Source organism: Mercenaria mercenaria, chromosome 4 (genome assembly GCF_021730395.1).
Source record: "Mercenaria mercenaria strain notata chromosome 4, MADL_Memer_1, whole genome shotgun sequence".
Lineage (NCBI taxonomy): Eukaryota > Metazoa > Mollusca > Bivalvia > Venerida > Veneridae > Mercenaria > Mercenaria mercenaria.
In genome coordinates, this window is record NC_069364.1 from 40560501 (window position 1) to 40578981 (window position 18481).

General features: G+C 34.1%; 1 protein-coding gene across 1 annotated transcript in view; it reads left to right on the forward strand.

The window, feature by feature from the left end:
* LOC128556604 (phosphatidylinositol phosphatase PTPRQ-like) overlaps positions 1–18007 on the forward strand; it is a 47847-nt gene extending 29840 nt beyond the window's left edge. Inside the window, exons 7-13 of the mRNA XM_053542148.1 lie at positions 6400–6705; positions 8537–8596; positions 12483–12691; positions 14419–14614; positions 16536–16862; positions 17538–17822; positions 17997–18007. Coding sequence (XP_053398123.1) covers positions 6400–6705; positions 8537–8596; positions 12483–12691; positions 14419–14614; positions 16536–16862; positions 17538–17822; positions 17997–18007 — 1394 coding nt within the window. The remainder of the gene's footprint in view (positions 1–6399; positions 6706–8536; positions 8597–12482; positions 12692–14418; positions 14615–16535; positions 16863–17537; positions 17823–17996) is intronic.
* The last annotated feature ends 474 nt before the right edge of the window (positions 18008–18481 follow it).

Below are 18481 nucleotides of genomic sequence, written 5' to 3' on the forward strand. Positions count from 1 at the left end.
AAAGAGATACAAATCGAGAAATGCCCTTGGATCTGCTGTTTATCAGTATCAGATGGGTGTTCCCATAGAAGAGTATAAACAATGCTTCCAAAAGAGAATTGACCGGCTCAAAAGGTGTATTCAGGCTGACGGAGAGTATTTTGAAGGGCAGAGCAAGTTAAAATGATCAGAGCATTTGCAGTATCGGAGAACCGATGCAAGTGACATTACTTTTGGAACACCCCTCGTACGGTCAAATTTCGATCTATGCTACCAGGGAAGGTTTCGGTAGTTGATTCACGAAATTTCGATACCATGATGGTCTTTATTATTTATTGTCCGCTGATAATTTTAGGTACAATCGTTTATCTAAAGGTGTTTGATTATTATCATAAGTTAAATAAATGTTTGCGTGACATAACTTAAAATACTTTTAAAAGATAAGAATGCACGTTAACAAACATCTGTAACATGATGCTATTGAAAACAGATATCTATGAAAGAATATTGAATATGTGCTAGAAGTTACCTTTTGGTAAGCTAGATCTGGTTGCTTCAATGACAACAAAAATCACTGCTAGAAAAGTCAAAGGATTCCACTTCCGGTGCGCATGTGCAAGTAGTCGTCTCTAGAGGGCACCCACGGGTTCCTAAAATATATACGCTTCCAACTCGACAAGCAATCGGTAAGACACAGGTGCAGGCAAGCTGTTAGTGATACCGATGGCCTTTAATTACCGATTTACAATTGTTTTTCGGTTTAACCCTAACTGAGAGTTAGTGTGCCAATAGCTAAGCTAGCGTAACGAGTAATTTAAAGGTTCAAATACATATGAAACTATTTCCACCAACATATAGAATATTATCAGTAATGATACCTAAGGTTCCGAAATAAATCAGGTGCCGATGATATCCACTCTATCAATGCAAAACTATTTAAATGCACATTTATAATGCAAAAAGTAACTTTCAAAGTTGTTCTATTTTGTTTGAAAATTTGAAGTGTTCTTCTACCATCACTATGTATACTCCTGAAGAAATCTATATGACATATTTCAAGGCATACCGTTTCTTGCTACAGGTTCAACATCTCTGATTTTCAATGATACTTTTTATAACCTCATAATAGTCAGAAGCTCGTAACAGTTGCAGTAAATAAACCGAAATCAAAAGTCATAGTGCAGCGGTACAGATGCGACAGCCTTGTGTTTAATTCCCTGCAGTACATCTACAACATGTTGAATTAATGTGCATCATGTTCACATGTGGAATGTTATCCTGTTTTTCTAAATAACACATTCTGGTTCTTGAAAAGTGTAAGTTTGAGCGCATTTGTTTTTAATTCTTATATCCTTTGGGTGATACTATTTGACAAGCAGTGGCAAGCATCCTCATGGACTCGTGTTCTTTATGTGTTTTCTTACTGTCACGCCTGATTCATTCTTGTGATTTTCTTTAAATGTTTTGGCAATATATTCCGAGGTTATAACAATTGTTAAGTATTTCTTTAATACAAAAATACCGTTCAGGGTGGTTTGGAATTACAACATGTTTTAGCTATAGGCTGACTGCTTTTCAGTAACACAAGTACATATTTGCTTTGTCTATCCACAGAAATAGTTGGGTTTTTTTTTGTATCTGACGACATAAAATACTAACCAGTCTGATGGTGTAATAAAGATTTCTACGAAAAGAACTGATAATTATATACTCATACTAATCTATTGGATTGATTTAACTGATGAGCAAAAGTAAATGCTTCGATGGTTTATTATTTAGCATATACTAACAAAAATGAGCTAGAAAGGTATCATTGATCTATTATATATCATTAAGAGAAACGAGGCCTCGCTCGCGCCTTGCATCATTTTTCTTGTATACTCTGTTAAGACCTTCCGTATAGTTCTTTATCTGTGGATAGAGCGTACATCTGCCTGAAAGTGATGGAAAGATATCGGTCACCTAAAACAACTGATGTATCCTTATGCATTAGTTGGATATATTTTTAAGTTTAATGGAAACTCATTAGCTGCGCACATTTGTTAAAACTCGATTTGTTGCTTAAATGATAATGGAAAAAGGACATGCCCGCATACAAATTTTAAATAGGTACCTAAATTTTTGTTTACGCGCATGCCTAGTTGAAGCTAACTTAATGATTTACGACAACTTTTTGACCAAATATTTGTATTTTTTGTTTATATTTCTAAAAAAAGAAACGAAATTGATAACCTGTGTCTGATCTGATGCTTAATGGTTTAATAGTGCGGAAAAATGAATAAATTTCCGCACAAACGCTATAAAACATTGTTGCCTAAATGAAACTTTTTTAATACACATGAAATGTAGCAAATTTTGTCAAAATGTGTAACGAAATACTTTAAATGCAATAGAAAAATCCATTTTAATAGAAATAATCACTTAATATATCGGAACAATTATTTTAAGTTTGAATCAAATATATTTAGTAATACTGGAGATTCAGCAAAAGTGCATCACAACTTGAACTGGAAATTCTAGTATATTAATAAACAAAAGATCATAACTTAATACTAGTGCCAGCATTATCAAACTTGTATAATATAGTGAGTGATGATGTGGAACAACCACTTTAAGTTTGATTGAATCCATACCGCCTCGGAAGCCTAGTGGTAGAGCGTCCGCTTCGAGTGCGGGAGGTCGTGGGTTCGATCCCCGGCCGCGTCATACCAAAGACGTAAAAAATGGTACTAGCAGCTTCCTCGCTTGGCGCTCAGCATTAAGGGGATAGTGCTAGGACTGGTCAGCCCGGTGTCAGTATAATGTGACTGGGTGGGGTATCATGCCACGTGTCTACGGCGTGATATTCCATTGAGGCAGCACTATAAAGTTGGGCATTGTTCTCACTGCTACAAGTAGACACCGTCGTTTATATGACTGAAAAATTGTTGAAAAAGACGTTAAACCCGAACACACACACACACATTTAGAAGCGAGATATAAAAAGCATCAAGATTAAACTGAAATTCTAAGTATACAGGGGAGATAAATGATAAGATATATTTGTGTAAGACTTACTGGTCTTGTGCCATATGATAAAGATGATGATCTGAAAAAAACAAACTAACTTAAGTTTAAAATTTTAATTAATTTCAATCAAATACATTAAAAAATGACAAAGATATAGTGGTAGCGTACCACATTTAATCTAAATCTCAAAACAAAAGGGGATGCAATTATGAATTATTTGTGCAAGACTCTGGTCCATAATTCTGTCATCCTTGAAGAATTTTTAATATTTCTTTACACAAACGTTCCCTATAATGCGAGCTCCATACACAGATCACTAGCTCAAAGGTCACACAAAGCTGAATTAATATACGTATTCTATATTTTAACAGAGTTTTCCGCGGGTAGCTGGACGAAAGTAGCTGCCACACAAAGTCATAGCTGTACCCATTTCAGCCAAGGTTCTAAATGGCTCTAGCGCTTGTTCCTTTAGTACTATTAGGCTTATTTAAAAAAGTAATTCTGTTAGTGACAATTTCATTTATACAATACCTGTAACCTTATCACTTATATAGTACGAGTAACTTTTCTGCATGAAAATACTAAGTTTCAGCTTTATAAACTTAGTATTCAAGGTGTTATGGCATTATCATTAACGCGTGTCTGTGTGTCCGCTTTATTCCAAAACAGCTGTCGTTGCATAATTTTAACTAGTTCTCCTAGTTGTAGCTAAGTTGTGCACCATTTGTCAATTATAATTTACAAGCAAATCACAACTTTCACCATTGAATATACCACATTTCACTTCTCACAGTTATGAGTGGGGAAAATTAAGTTTGTAAACATGTATTTTTAAACAAAATACAAAAAAAATACCCTAACAGTGAAAATATAATGATGATAATAGTACGGTTATGTATCCTATAAGATAGATTTCTCATGTAGGATTTGCTTACTGTAAAACACGAAAGGAAGAAAGGCATGTAATTTCATGTTCAACGTTGTAGATAAAGTTGAAATCAATTAATGGATTTAGTGGAATAATGATATAGTGTCTATGCCTTTAAAATCCATAATGCTTTAATTTTTCATTAAAAACAAAACAACAAACAAACAATGAAACGGCATTCCAAATAGATGCTACGCGTAATAACATGGTTAGAAAAGGACTACTTTAAATATTGCACATGAAATGTTAGTTATAGTTAGAGTCATAAAGGGAGATGATAAAAATAATAAATGAATGATTCTCGTACATTCAACAATATTCAAACCTTTGATAAAGAAAGTAATTATCAGAAACAGGATTTAGAAGAAACTAGGAAACGTTATAAGAATATTATCCAGCATACGTAGTTGTGAACCTGGGCTTTGTATCTGATTTCTTTTTGCCACACCAGAGTTACGGCTCTTGATTTAGTAAAATAAATATACACACAATGTCATATAAGCTTGTATTGCTTGCATCTCAATAAGTATTTGACTTGTAGTCAGATAACATTAAAGAATTATCATTTAGCAAAGTTGTGCACCGGCTGTTTTGTTTGGGATTTCATTCAGTCAGGCTAAGTTTGACATAGTTAAAAAACCACTTAAAATGTTTAAAATTTAATATTGCATATATCTTAGACATACTTGAGTTTTGTTTTGGATTACGCCTTGCAGTACCAGAGTCACTGCCCTTGACTTATGCAAAGTATACACTTTGGACATAAATGCTTGTTTCTCATGTATTTCGAAACGCATATGACATTGATTTAGTGACAAAACACAATCATAAAGTCTTTCATGCTGCATACATCTTTAAAATTTTCACCTACAGTCATGAAACCAGTGGCAGGAAAAGGGGGCACCAGTTTCCTATGGACACACTTCTAGTTTGTTTTCTTCAATATCTCCCAATCAATCAAAATTAAGATTTTTACTCCTTCTGCTAATCGGTTCAGAAAGTTTTCACCAAAATGATTTATATATGAAAAAGATTTATTGTTATAGCTCTTCTCTAAATGTCGACAGATCATATCCATTTGCCTCCATTCCTATATTAAATTAAGGCGACACCTCTGACATTTAAAGGTATGATATGGCTAACCCCATTATCAATATAATACTGCGCTCTGTTGTGTATTCAAAGGCACTCTAAGTTAAAATGACGGGAAATAAAGGTATGCAGCCGATAATTATTTGAAAACTTTGAAAAATTTAGTTAAAAACTACTGCGCCATTTGTTGATATTCGAAGTATGTTGAATTATTTTTACTGGGCATGAGTTGTTGTAAGTTTGTGATCTAGAGTAGACCGCATTTTTCGGTTTGTAACGATAAAGACATCAGCCGATATCTATCCGTAGTAAACTACTGCGCCGTTTGTAAATATTCAAAGTATGTTGAACTATTTTTCTAGGCATGAGTACTTGTAAGTTTGTTATCTAGTCTTAAGACAATAGAGTAGACCACATTTTCCAGTATGTAACGATAATGATGTCAGAAGTGATATATTATTCCGCATTAAACTACATAGTACAGAAAAAGATACGAAACAGTTCTAAGACAGTCTATTCCTGATGATATTCTGCACGGTTACATAGTGAACTTGAGTTTGATAAATCACCTTCCAAAAATGAAAAAAAAAATCTACAGGCATACCAATGTATTGCTGATTATGTCCACTGGTGATTAAGTAGACCAAATGTTCCAGTTCATAACGATAAATGCGTCAGATGTGATACAATATTCCACATTAAACAGCCGAAAGATACGAAATAGTTATGAGACAGTCTATTCCTGACTTTATTCTGAGCAGTTACATGGAAATAGTGTTTTCGATAAATCACATTTCTTTGATAAATCACCTTCCAAAATGAAAAAAAAATACAGGCATGCAATTTTATTGTTGATGAAGTCCACTGGTGATAGATTAGGCCAAATGTTGTAGAACATGTTGCTTTCAAATGTTAAAATAATCTATTTCCTAGATAAGGGGACACTATATACTATCAACATATACTCAAAACATAAAGGCATTTACAGCCTACGTCCAAGACCTATATCAACATATACCAGTGAGTAAAACACAAAAGACAGAACATGACACAATATCAAGTATTGTGAATGAGTCTTGCATTTGACAAATAGTTTATGCAGTATATTGTAGAAATGTTTTCTATTGCATTGTGTAGCATGATAAATACTATGATCAAAATCAGTGTACAACCAACTAGACTAATAGACATTTTCCACAATTATATGATTCGAAGTAATATCGTTTCTTGGGCTAATGTCGGGTAAACACATTAAACGGAAGTTTGTTTGTTAATTCTTGAATATGGATTTGTATGTTGTTTTGGAGTATATTTGGTCGTATCACATGCTATGGTAAACCAAATGATTATGATGTCATAAGTTGCAAGATTTCACTTTGTCATTTAAACAGGGCCAGGGGATGTTCAAAATATCACAGCTATAGATTCGACCAATGCGTCTGTACAAATTGAATGGAATGATACGCTGATAGGACATTATGATTGGTTCAATGTAAATGCAACTTGCCGGAGTCCTAACAATGAAACGAATATGAATAAGACAATTCCGATATACAAAACATGTAATACATCGACTATTTTGTCAGACTTGGATCCAGGAACAGTTTGTAATATCACAATAGTTAGTGTTATAGATAATGGTACGCAACTTTTCGGAAACAGTGTTACCAAAGTCAATACGAGTTCAAAGGAATCAGGTATAATTTCTTTGTATTTAAATTTTATCATTACTACACTTTTTAAGGATAATTACGTTTTTCTAACTTCCTTATGTTTGTATCTTGTATGATTCTTTTCTCTGATAAAAGTATTGTTTTCTTCGCAATCTTTAGGATTACACACGTGTTGATGTAACAGCAGATGGCTATAGGTCTAATCATATGTAGCTATTCTTCTTTTTTGTTAACTAAGTCGTATTTTCATTCGCCAATACAATTGATCCAAGTAACCATCAATATTGCGATATAGGATTATAACGCATTATGACAAAGACACTCTGAATAAGACTATAAAACGAAAATTGTAGGCGACATTACTCTTTCAAAGATTTATTCAATTCAGTTAATTATTATACGTCCATTTAAAACAAAAAGGACACATCTTGTAATTGCTAGTGCGTCTGTCTGTCCGTCATATCTCATATCTGAAGCAGTACTCTATAATAGGTCATATTGCGACTTTCCAGCTTTAATGGTGGAGGAAGAGTACAGGTGCCCCTCCATGTATTAGAACCACCGACCTTTCGTAAGCCAGCTGGATGGCCTCCTAACATGAAGAATTCAACGCCTCGAGTGAGGCTCGAGCCCACATCGATGAATCAAATGATTTGAAGTCAGCGACCTTAATCACTCGGCCACGGAGGCCATTCATTGATTTTAAACTTTGCATATAGGTACGTGGCGATACGATGATGTGCAGTAAAAGTCAAAAGCGAAGTGTCAAAATATGTATTGACTTAATCATATACATGTCTATCGTCTAGTCACATATTTTGCGGTTTAAGACTAGCATAAATACAAACACACATATAAAAATGCTTTGATGTATGCTGAGCTTGGTCTGTAGATAAAAGATCAGGATCATAAGTAGAGCTCAGAGGACAAATTGGACCCAAATTTTTCCTGTCGTTCAGAGGCATAAATTGATAGCTACTCAAGGTATGGGCTTTTAAAGTGCCATAGTGTTAAATAACGATGAGAAGAGTTCTTGAATCCGGCCGGCAGGTCAAAACTCAAGATTACAAATGGAGCTCAAAGATGAACTTGTCCTTCATATTTCGTGACCAGAACATAACTTTGTAAGCTTTCAATGTATTTCCTCGAAACTTGACAGTTTTGTAAATGGCGATGAGACGAGGTGCGTAGAACATGAACCATGCCTGAAGATCAAAAGTACAAGTCACAAACTGAGTTCCAATCTTTCCTTTGTATTGTGGGTTCTATGCATAACATCAAAACTATTACGGTATTGATATTGAACTTGGAATATATTAGGTGGTGATAATTTGATTTTAAGTCTGCAACAATCCACATCGCTACTCCAACCCTGACAGAACTCCCGTATAATCCGGCCGGCCGCCTTCCCCCAAAACTCACTTATTTTTTCCGAGGAGTGCATCACAATCTACCACATCGCTCTGAAACTCGACCGCTAACAGAGTCACCATCCTAATACATTCTGCTCCGCTCTCCGTCCCCCCCCCCCCCTCCACCCCCGCCCCTCCTTTTTGTCAGTATTATATCCTTTTATTCACTTTGATAATGTCACATTATGTAATTTCTTTAAATATTTCTGTAACCTGTTCATATATTTGATTGAAATTTCACACAAACCTTTAATGTAATAATGTTAAGTCACATTTTAAGTTTCATAACTCTGCTTTTAATTTTGACAAAAGTAGTATTTCGTTTTTCCGCTCATTTATCTCAAGTGTGAATGCGCAGATTTCACGGATTACGGGGTCGTGAGGTTTATCCCTAGGCGAGGCGTAAGTTCTCCTTGATTTAATAAAAGACATTGTGTCTAAAGTCATTCCGTCTCCTACCTCAAATTCACGTGGAAATGCTGACAGTTACTTGTGGAGAGCAGGTAAGTAATGGTACAGAATCAAGGAACACAGGTTAAGTTAAGTTCTTTACATTACCGATAAACTGAAACATTGTTTTACATAGTAAATGTAGTAAATTATTGATTTCTCCGAACATCTCGGAAACCAAAGAAGTTGTTGTATTTAAACTTGCACACCATGTTTTAAAGGGTCAAAACTTAAGTTCACATACCATTTCCGATAAATCCGACAATTTTTTGACAAAATTATTTCCGTTTTTGAGTCGGCTAAACGCTGTCAAGCGTTTGACGAGTCCTTGCTATCGCCCGATTTCTCATTCTTAAATGGCCTCACAACACAGCGAAGTGATGTAGTTCCATTGGATTGTCTCTAATTTCAAAGAGTTCATTGATCGAATGAAGTTCATTTATGTCAATCCTATTTGCTATGACCAATATACGATGTAATCTGTCATATTTATGACTTGTAATTGTGCAATACTCGGATAAAGCCACGTATTTTCTTCCGCGGTAACTCATTAAGCATAAACACGCATAACGATTCTGCGGGATTTGGTAATACATTTGCGCATATGATTATGGTGATGAATTTTATGCCCTTTTGTCACAAAATAGCAAATATGATGTTCACAAATTCAAATAAAAACTGCATATTAACTTATTAGCCAAATTATCCATTTGTTCCCCTGTCCGTTTCAAAACAAAATAATCTTTAAAATCATTGCGCAAATAACAAATTTATTGTGCTGTGCATTTTATGAATTGCGCAGACTTACAAAGCTTGCGTAACATCCAGCGAAAGACAAAATATAGTTCAAGAACATACTGCTAGTATTTTATTGAGTGGGTACCTCTGAAAGCATTGGAATGTCTTTTATCAAAGAGTTTACCACATCGATGAAATTAAATTATGACAGCTTCATTTTAAATGACCGGAATAAGATATGTGCAGTACGTTAATTCTTCCGCGAGACTTCGCGGATGAATCCTAACTACATTCTGGACACTTCTCGGCGAACACGCGTGATCTGTTCATAACAATGCTTCTACGACTTTGCGTGGGTTGAATTTTGCAGTCAGTAAACGGATAAATTATCGGAAGAAGAAGCTCTTACTGGTTTGTTTAGTTACTACTGATATTAAAAATGATATTAATTCTTATTTTTCGAGAAATAAACAAATCGGCGAAACATTAAATTGTATTTTCTTGTAGTTTTTGAAATCGAAAGTAGATCGTCTATGTTTGGCTGCTTTGACGAAACGAAACAACTTTTTTATGAAAAGATTTAAATAAGAGGTAATTTAACCGTAAACTTCAATGTCAGATACTGCCAATTGCTGCTAAATGTCTTCGTATCATCACAATTTGTAAAATATATTGTTGAAACTTGAATCGTATCCGGATATAATATTTTGGGTAAATATCGAGCTGTGTTATGAAATTTTAACATTCAAGTAACATACATGCATATGATAGATATTATTGTAACAGAATTATTCTAGAATTTATTTTTATTACACCTACATATAATCTATGTCAAACTCATATTCTAGTCCTGAGGCATGATCTGAAAGTAAAAAGATGAAGTGACAGTCATACTTTGGATATTGTAATACTAGAAAGAATCTAGATCGTAAACTTTCTGGAATGTTGACTGGTTTGGATAATTTGCTTACGATTCAGGTTCGCAAAAAAATGAAACCGTCACCCATTCTGCTTTTCATGATGACACATGGCTTGATTTTTGCAGTCAGTAAGCGGATAAATTATCCCGAGAAAGAGCTCTTACTGATTTGTTTAATTACTACTGACTTTAAAATTGATTTTATTTCTTATTTTTCGAGAAATAAACAAATCGGCGAAACATTAAATTGTATTTTCTTGTAGTTTTTGAAATCGAAAGTAGATCGTCTATGTTAGAGTGCTTTGACGAAACAAAACAATTTTTTTTTATGAAATGATTTAAATAATTTCACCGTAAACTTCAATGTCAGATACTGCCAATTGCTGCTAAATGTCTTCATATCATCACAATTTGTAAAACATATTGTTGAAACTGGAGATTTTGGCGGTATAAAAGAAAGTGTAATCATATCCGGATATAATATTTTGGGTAAATATCGAGCTGTGTTATGAAATTTAAACATTAAAGTAACAGACATGATAGATATTATTGTAACAGAAATGATTCTAGAATTTATTTTTATAATACATACATAGAATCAATATCAGACTTATATTCTAGTGCTGAGGCATGACCTGAAAGTAAAAATATGAAGTGACAGTCATCCATACTTTGAATATTGTAATACTAAAAAGAATCTAGGTAATATTTAGAAATTGAAACATAAAATTTTCAGTTAGAAATCGCACCAAAGGCTGTATCAAGGGTCTACGTTTTCAAAATTTCCTTGTGGTGATACCCCAAACCCTACTTGCAGGAGGGGGTATCCTCCCACACCCTCCCCCCATATTGCCACTTTACAGTTTGATACATTTGCCCTTTTACCACCTGCCACAATGCCCATTTCAAAATCTGACTGCAGTTCAAAGCGGGAAGGAACACCCCTCCCCACACCCACCCTGCTACCGACCACGTAAAAATGGCTCAAACATTTTTTCAGCCCAGTCTGGGCCTGTCTGTCTACATGAATCAAAAATGGTTTTAACTAAAAAAAGAACTGCATTTATTAATATTGGTTATTTTTTACGAAATTGGTAGCTAGTCCGAGTAACTTCTCTTAGTTTCGAATGCGCAATTTTCCTGTCAGTGTAAACATTCATGACACTATATATTGACACTCAGCAACATTTACATATCTTTAAACGCAAAAGTAAGTATACTTTAAATTCACATCCCTTATAATATGATTGAACAATACCTAGCGTGTGACACGATTATTGCCAGGCCCCTTATCTGTAAAATATCTGAACAGTTCTTTCGTCCATCCGTTACAAATTGTATGTTGCAATCCGCGCTATAAAATTTCAATATATAAATTTTCATATTCAAATTTTATCATGTGCGAATATATACCAGCCGATAATTGCCTGTTTTGGTAATGCCGGAGGCAAATGTTTACTGGAAAAATATTTATAGTCGTGGGCAGTATCTTAGTGTCACCTGTCAAATTGTAGTTTGTACTTTCAACATTTTTATTTTTGCGAACCACTCTTCAATTTTAGAGAAATATATTGGGTTTAAACACTTGTATAATGTCAATCAAAGTTTTACTAGGCACCGATTGAATGTCCATTTCATCTATTGTAACAAAATCTCTGTTCAGTTTGGGAAAAAAACTAAAACCAAACTGAACTGGTAGACTATACTACCAGTATATCAATCATTTGCCGATTCTCAGGCCCTTCAGGCCTTTGATTATTTTTTGCTTGGAAAATTTTCCTTATATTAAGCAGTAGAGACTATCATTTAACTTGGTACATTTCATATCTGATTTTAACTAATTACTTTGATTCAATTGATGGGAATTGAACGTTACTTTACATAGTGAATAACAAGTTCTTTAACTTCATATACAAAAGTTTCTCCTTTTAAAAATTGTACTTAATTTTTCATATTTAAAACTAATCAAATTAACTGAAAAGTTTTAATGTTACTGGTAAAATAATACATGTAATTAACAAGAATGAACAGAATGAAAGTTTCCAAGTATTTATTGAAACATTCAGTGTTTGCATTTGTCACATATAATTGTTGATTTTCTCTTGATATTACGCCTATTACGTGATCTCTAGGTGCATTTAGAAAGTTTAAGTTCTCGCTGTTCCAGAAACATTTGGAACAATAATGCCGTTTCTTTAAATCTTGTAAACATACATTTGAAGGAAATGATCACTTCCTGATATACCCAGTTTAGTTTGCCATTACTTTGTGTTCAATTTCAGCGCCAGAACATGTCGAAATATCAGAACAAGAGACTGATAAAAGAACATTAACTGTGTCTTGGAGTAAGCCTTTAAATCCTAATGGAATCGTGAGGAAGTACCAATTTCTTGTTGTTGATATGTTCGAGAAGGAACATTGCTTGAAAGCAAATTATACATATTTATGCAAACATGATGTGTGCAAAGATGACGATAACTACAAATGCCAGGTAACAAAATAACATTAGCAACATTATACGGGATACGACCAACCGTTAATTTTGTCATCAGGATATTTTACACCAGTTCTTTTTTCTTCAATTTCTAAAAAAGTGCTGACGTTGCATTTTTGAAATTACAACTTTTTTTGAAAAACAATGTTGTGTTAACTTTATATAAAAATTCAAAGAAGCTATGTCATCATACCTTTTTCTTAACTATACAGCTAATTTAGTTTTAGATACGTTCAAAATTACACATATGTATCTAAGTAACACATAACGCAATTTCATATCAAAGATGAGCATTTAATTTTTCGTCTGATAGTTAATCTTATTTTAGCAAAAGATAAACGATAAGGCTAGATTTCCAGAAAGCATAGAGCGCCCCAAACACAGCCATCAAACAGACATAAAAATAATTTATTTCAATGTATTCCTTTTTATAAAGAACAAAGCTATATTTATTACTTTTAAATTGTTTGATATTATTAAGAACGTGGCAAACTCAAAAAAGTAAGATTATATCAACAACTTGCCTGTTGCGTTAGCATATTGGCTAAGTTATACAATGTTGGAATAAAGGTATTTTTTCTATCTCTTTCTTCCCCCACGCTACAAATGGGGACAGAGAAACATAGTTCGGGTCTTGTCCGTACTTCCGTCCGAATTTGTGCATGTCTTAAAAAGTACTTGATCCAGAGTCATTAAAATTCATAGGATTGTCATTCAGCCTGTAAAGTTGTTAACCTCGTATTTAAATTGGGAATTCACGCAGCAAGATCAGAGTAATGTCCCTTGCATTAAGCAAGAAACGCATGATAAAGGTCTAAAAGATTGTGCCGCGTTTATCTCTAAGGGATTTTACCTAGGATTTTGAAACATTACAGAAATATTGTTGAGCATGTGATGTTTTCCGTCTGGGGTGTTGTTTGAAATTTCATTCAGCCAGATCAGAGTTATTGCCCTTGACTTTGTAAGAAATTATTCATAAAAGGGCACACGGATTAGTATCGCAAGTATCTAAAAGTATTTGATATAACGTCAATAAGCATATGTTAATTGTTATAAGCATGTCAGTTGTGTACATGGTGGTTTGTTTGGGTTTTCACTCAACCAGACCAGAGTTATGGTCTGGATTTAGTGTAAAAAATACGCATAAAGTGCATGAAAATTTGTGTTACATAAAAGTATATTACTTCGGGTCGAAAAACTGTAAAAGATTGTTATATAGCCTGTTAAGTGTTCACACATGGTGTTCTGTTCTGGGATTTTACTAAACCAGACAAGAGTTATGGTCCTTGACTGAATGAAAAATACGCATAGCTTGCATGAAAATTATTGTTTCATATATCTTTAAACATTATCTAGAACTATGAAACAATGTACAGGGAAAGGAATTTGGTGTGAGTGAAGGCACCAGTTTGACAAACATTCATTTTAATTACTTGATTACGTTGGCGTTAATAAATGATAAATTTAACCAACGCACTGAAAATACTCATTGCAGGTGTTACATGAATGTGACATATATGATATGAATATACGAGTTGAAATGTAATAATCACCAAGACAATGCCAGTGCATTATAATTCAAAGTTTTCCTTTTGCTGTTAATACTGATATGCATTGTTTATACGTATTATTTGATAAGTACTTATTAATATGATACCCCACAGTCTTTGCTGCTTCATTACGAACTCTACTCAATTCGAAAAATAAATTTTACTTTGGTTTAGGAAGCTGGATTCACAGAACCTAAATTGTGTGAAGATGCTTACCAGAACTATAGCATGCCATTAACAGTTGGTAATATGACGTTTACACAAAAGGTGGAACACTTGCACCCGTACAGAAATTACAGTGTTACAGTCCGGGCGTATACCAAATGTTGGGGAAGATACATATGGAAACAACTGAAAACCAAAACTGCTGGTAAGTTCTTAAAAGTCAAGGCAAAAAGTATTCTGTTTTTAAAGTGTCATCAAGAAGCAGTGACAGAAACTCTCGGACACGCAAGATTAATGTAATTTTGTAACGTTGAGCTTTGTGTTGAACATGTCAGTAAGTAAATTTTTCGCTGTGAATTCATATCACAATCTGCAAGTTTAAACATGATAGAATCTCACAGATGATGTCTAAAATATGTTTGTGTATAAACACAATGTGTTCAAAGCATAATGACGTAGATTATATGATGTCATTTATTTGTATATTAGTTTCATGATCAAATCCAGTCTCCGCGCAGGGATATTCTCAAACAATCATCCTACCACCAAGCAAATCACTTGATGATGGTTCAACCATATGATCCTGAACAGTGGCACGCTGACACGCTTAGCAAGGCCTTGCAAATCAAGTACTAACCAAAATCTAAAGGCTATGGAAGCCCTGAAGGGACAATTGATTTTCGTACTTCTGACTTCTAACTTTTGCATTTCTCATTTCCTACTTCTTGACTTCCTACTTCCTACTTCAAATTCAATACTTCTGACTTCTGACTTCTAACTTCCGCACTTCTGACTTCGAACTTCCTGACTTTCGACTTCTGATTTCCAACTTCAACACTTCTTACTTCCGACTTCTTGACTTCTTACTTTCTTCTTCTAACTTCCTGACTTCCAACTTCCGATTTCCAACTTCCTGACTTCTTATTTCTGACTTCCAACTTCCGCACTTCTGATTTCCAGTTTCCTGTCTTCTTACTTCCGACTTCCAACTTCCACACTTCTTACTTCCGACTTCCAAAGAGGGAAAGTTGGAAGTCAGAAGTGCGGAAGTTGGAAGTCGGAAGTCAGGAAGTTAGAAATCAGAATTGTGAAAGGCAAAAGTCAGAAGTGCGGAAGTTACAAGAGGAAAGTAAGAAGTCGGAATTAAGAAGTTTGGAAGCTGGAAATCAGAAGTCGAAAGTCTGGAAGTTAGAAGTCAGAAGTGCGGAAGATAGAAGTAAGAAGTGTGGAAGTTGGAAGTCGGAAGTAAGAAGTCAGGAAGTTGGAAGTCGAAAGTGCGGAAGTTGGAAGTCGAAAGTAAGAAGTCAGGAAGTTGGAAGTCAGAAATGCGGAAGTTGGAAGTAGGAAGTTAGGAAGTTAGAAGAAGGAAGTAAGAAGTCAAGTAGTCGGAAGTAAGAAGTGTGGAAGTTGGAAATCAGAAGTTGAAAGTCAGAAGTGCGAAAGTTAGAAGTCAGAAGTGTAGAAGTTAGAAGTAGGAAGTAGGAAGTAGGAAGTAAAGAAGTAAGAAGTTAGAAGTGCAAAAGTTAGAAGTCAGAAGTGGGAAGTACGGAAATCAATTGTCCCTCCAGGGCTTCCATAAAAGGCTAAGTAATTTTTTTGTCACAGCCTTTGAGAACATAATGGAAGTATGTAATTTATCTATATTTTGCTGTATGAAATTCGTAAAATTCTCTGACTGTATTCAATACCACAAAATAATTCCATTGTTTACATGTTTAACATGTTCGAGTCACAACACCAGAAAAAGAAGAAATTTTAGTATAATTCATTACTTCTTAATTATTTTGATTGTTTAACACAAGAAAAATATATAATATTTAACTACCCAGATAAAACTTTATACAACGAAAAACAATAATGAAAAATATAACTCGGCTGAAATTTAGCCCAAATTATACGTGGTGGTAGTGTCTACTGTACTGATAAGCGGAAGTAACATTGTGTTGGAATTCGGATCAAATCGATCAGATAAAATTATGTCGGTATGGGTATCAATTTTGTTCAGATTTGATTCACGATAATAAGTGAATATCAAAGTATTTGCAAACAAGTTGAATGAATAAACCATTGCCGTATAATAATGAGGCGTTCTTAAAGTTCTAACGCTTTGTGTTACAAAATTACAGTTCCGGCAGCGCCCCCGTCTAAAGAATATATAAATTTCACTGAAGACGAAATCATTATAAAATTGAAACCGCCAAAGAAAGAGGATGCCAATGGGGTCATCAAAAAATTTACAATTAAATATTCATGGAAAAATAAAACCTGTTGGAATTCTAAAGACGGTGATATAGTTGAGCAGAGAATCCCTTGTAACGAAATTGATCTTCCATGTAACGTGACACATTTACGTCCTTACTGGTATTATACTATAAATATGAGTGCATCTACGTCTGAGGGAGAAGGACCCTATGGTGGGTGCGACGGTTGCTATCTGAGGACAAAAGAATCAAGTCAGTATAAAATATCATTTTTCCTATAATGATTTCCAAGTGAGAAGATGCCTTGTGGCGTATATTTTAGCTTCTATGTTTGAATGACATCTCATTAGAAAATTGATTGACGCACAATTTTGCCTATATTGCGGGTTTGAAAAGTTTTCAAAAATCGAGATAAATGTTGTCTAAATTAATGATATTCTTGGCTAATTTTGATCTTATTTTATTTCATTACATACTTTTTATTAATTTTTATTATTTAATCCATTTATCTGCAATAATGAATGACTTCAGTGTTAAACTTAAAGGAAACATGGTCTTTGACAAGATGGTCAAAAGTTGTCTTTATGCAATTAACACGCTGGATATAGAAGCTTTGTTCAGTCTGATAAGGCTTTTATGTATTTTTCCTGGCTATCATATTTCATATTGGTTCCATACTGGTCACAAAATGGCCAGACTATATTAATAAAGACTTCTTCTTGTGAACTGTTAAGCGAATTAGGTCGACGGGAGATCAAATGTCCTATCTTTGAATTCTTACACGGTTAGAATTAAAGTTGTTTTCGAGAGACATTTGAATTTTTAGAAAACAACTTGAATATTAACATTGCCATGCATGTGCTAATTAAATCTGCTTGTATTTTGATACACATATTTAACTCTAATAAGATTTTATTTACATTTTAGCGCCTGGTGATATTGAAAATTTAACTGTGAACCCATCTGCTGAGTCGGCGAATTTGAGCTGGTCATCTCCATGCCGAACAAACGGCATCCTAACCAAATACACAATAAATCTTCGAAATGTAGACACAAATGAAAGCTGGACGAATAACACCAGTTCAAATGAGACAAATCACACGATAAGGAATCTTTTACCATATAGCAATTATACTATTATGATTGCTGCTAACACCAAAGTAGGTCCTGGGAAATTTGCACAAAATACTACTCTGCAAACAAAGATTGATAGTAAGTTCTATATTTTTGTTTGTTTCATTTTTTGTATTGAAAAACGCCAATCCTGCATGTTATTGTTTTTGTTATACTTTTATCTTATATCTCATAGTGCCTAGTTGATTACCTATTACCGATACATGATGTGACTTGTGTGACAAAATGCAATTTTATGCATTTTAATTCTAGAAAAGACCTGATCAAACGTGTGATTTCGAGCATTTCGAATGCTCTGTATTCAAAATGTAGTCAAATGCTCTGTTTTGATAATTTCTAATGAATAAGCGAATTCATGAGATCCAAATTAGACGAACCGATAATAAGTAAAAATATCAAAGCCAATTGTTTTAACTTTTCAAATGTGTATAATTTAGAGCCGAGGATGCCGACAGACCCTAGAGCCATTACAAAGAGTGCAACTAGTCTAAACGTTACTTGGAAAACACCAAACTTATACACTGGTCCCACAAAATACATTGTTTCTGTCATAGATTCAAAAAACATTTCTATACAGATAAAGCCTTGCGATACAGGGTTCGGTGAGTAAAAAACAAAGTTTCTTCATTTTATATATGCTCAGAACATCTAGAAACGCAACGTTTTTCCTCCATTTTTTCATACTATTATTGATAATTTCCTGATAGATGTATATTTGAATAATATCAATGGTCCAA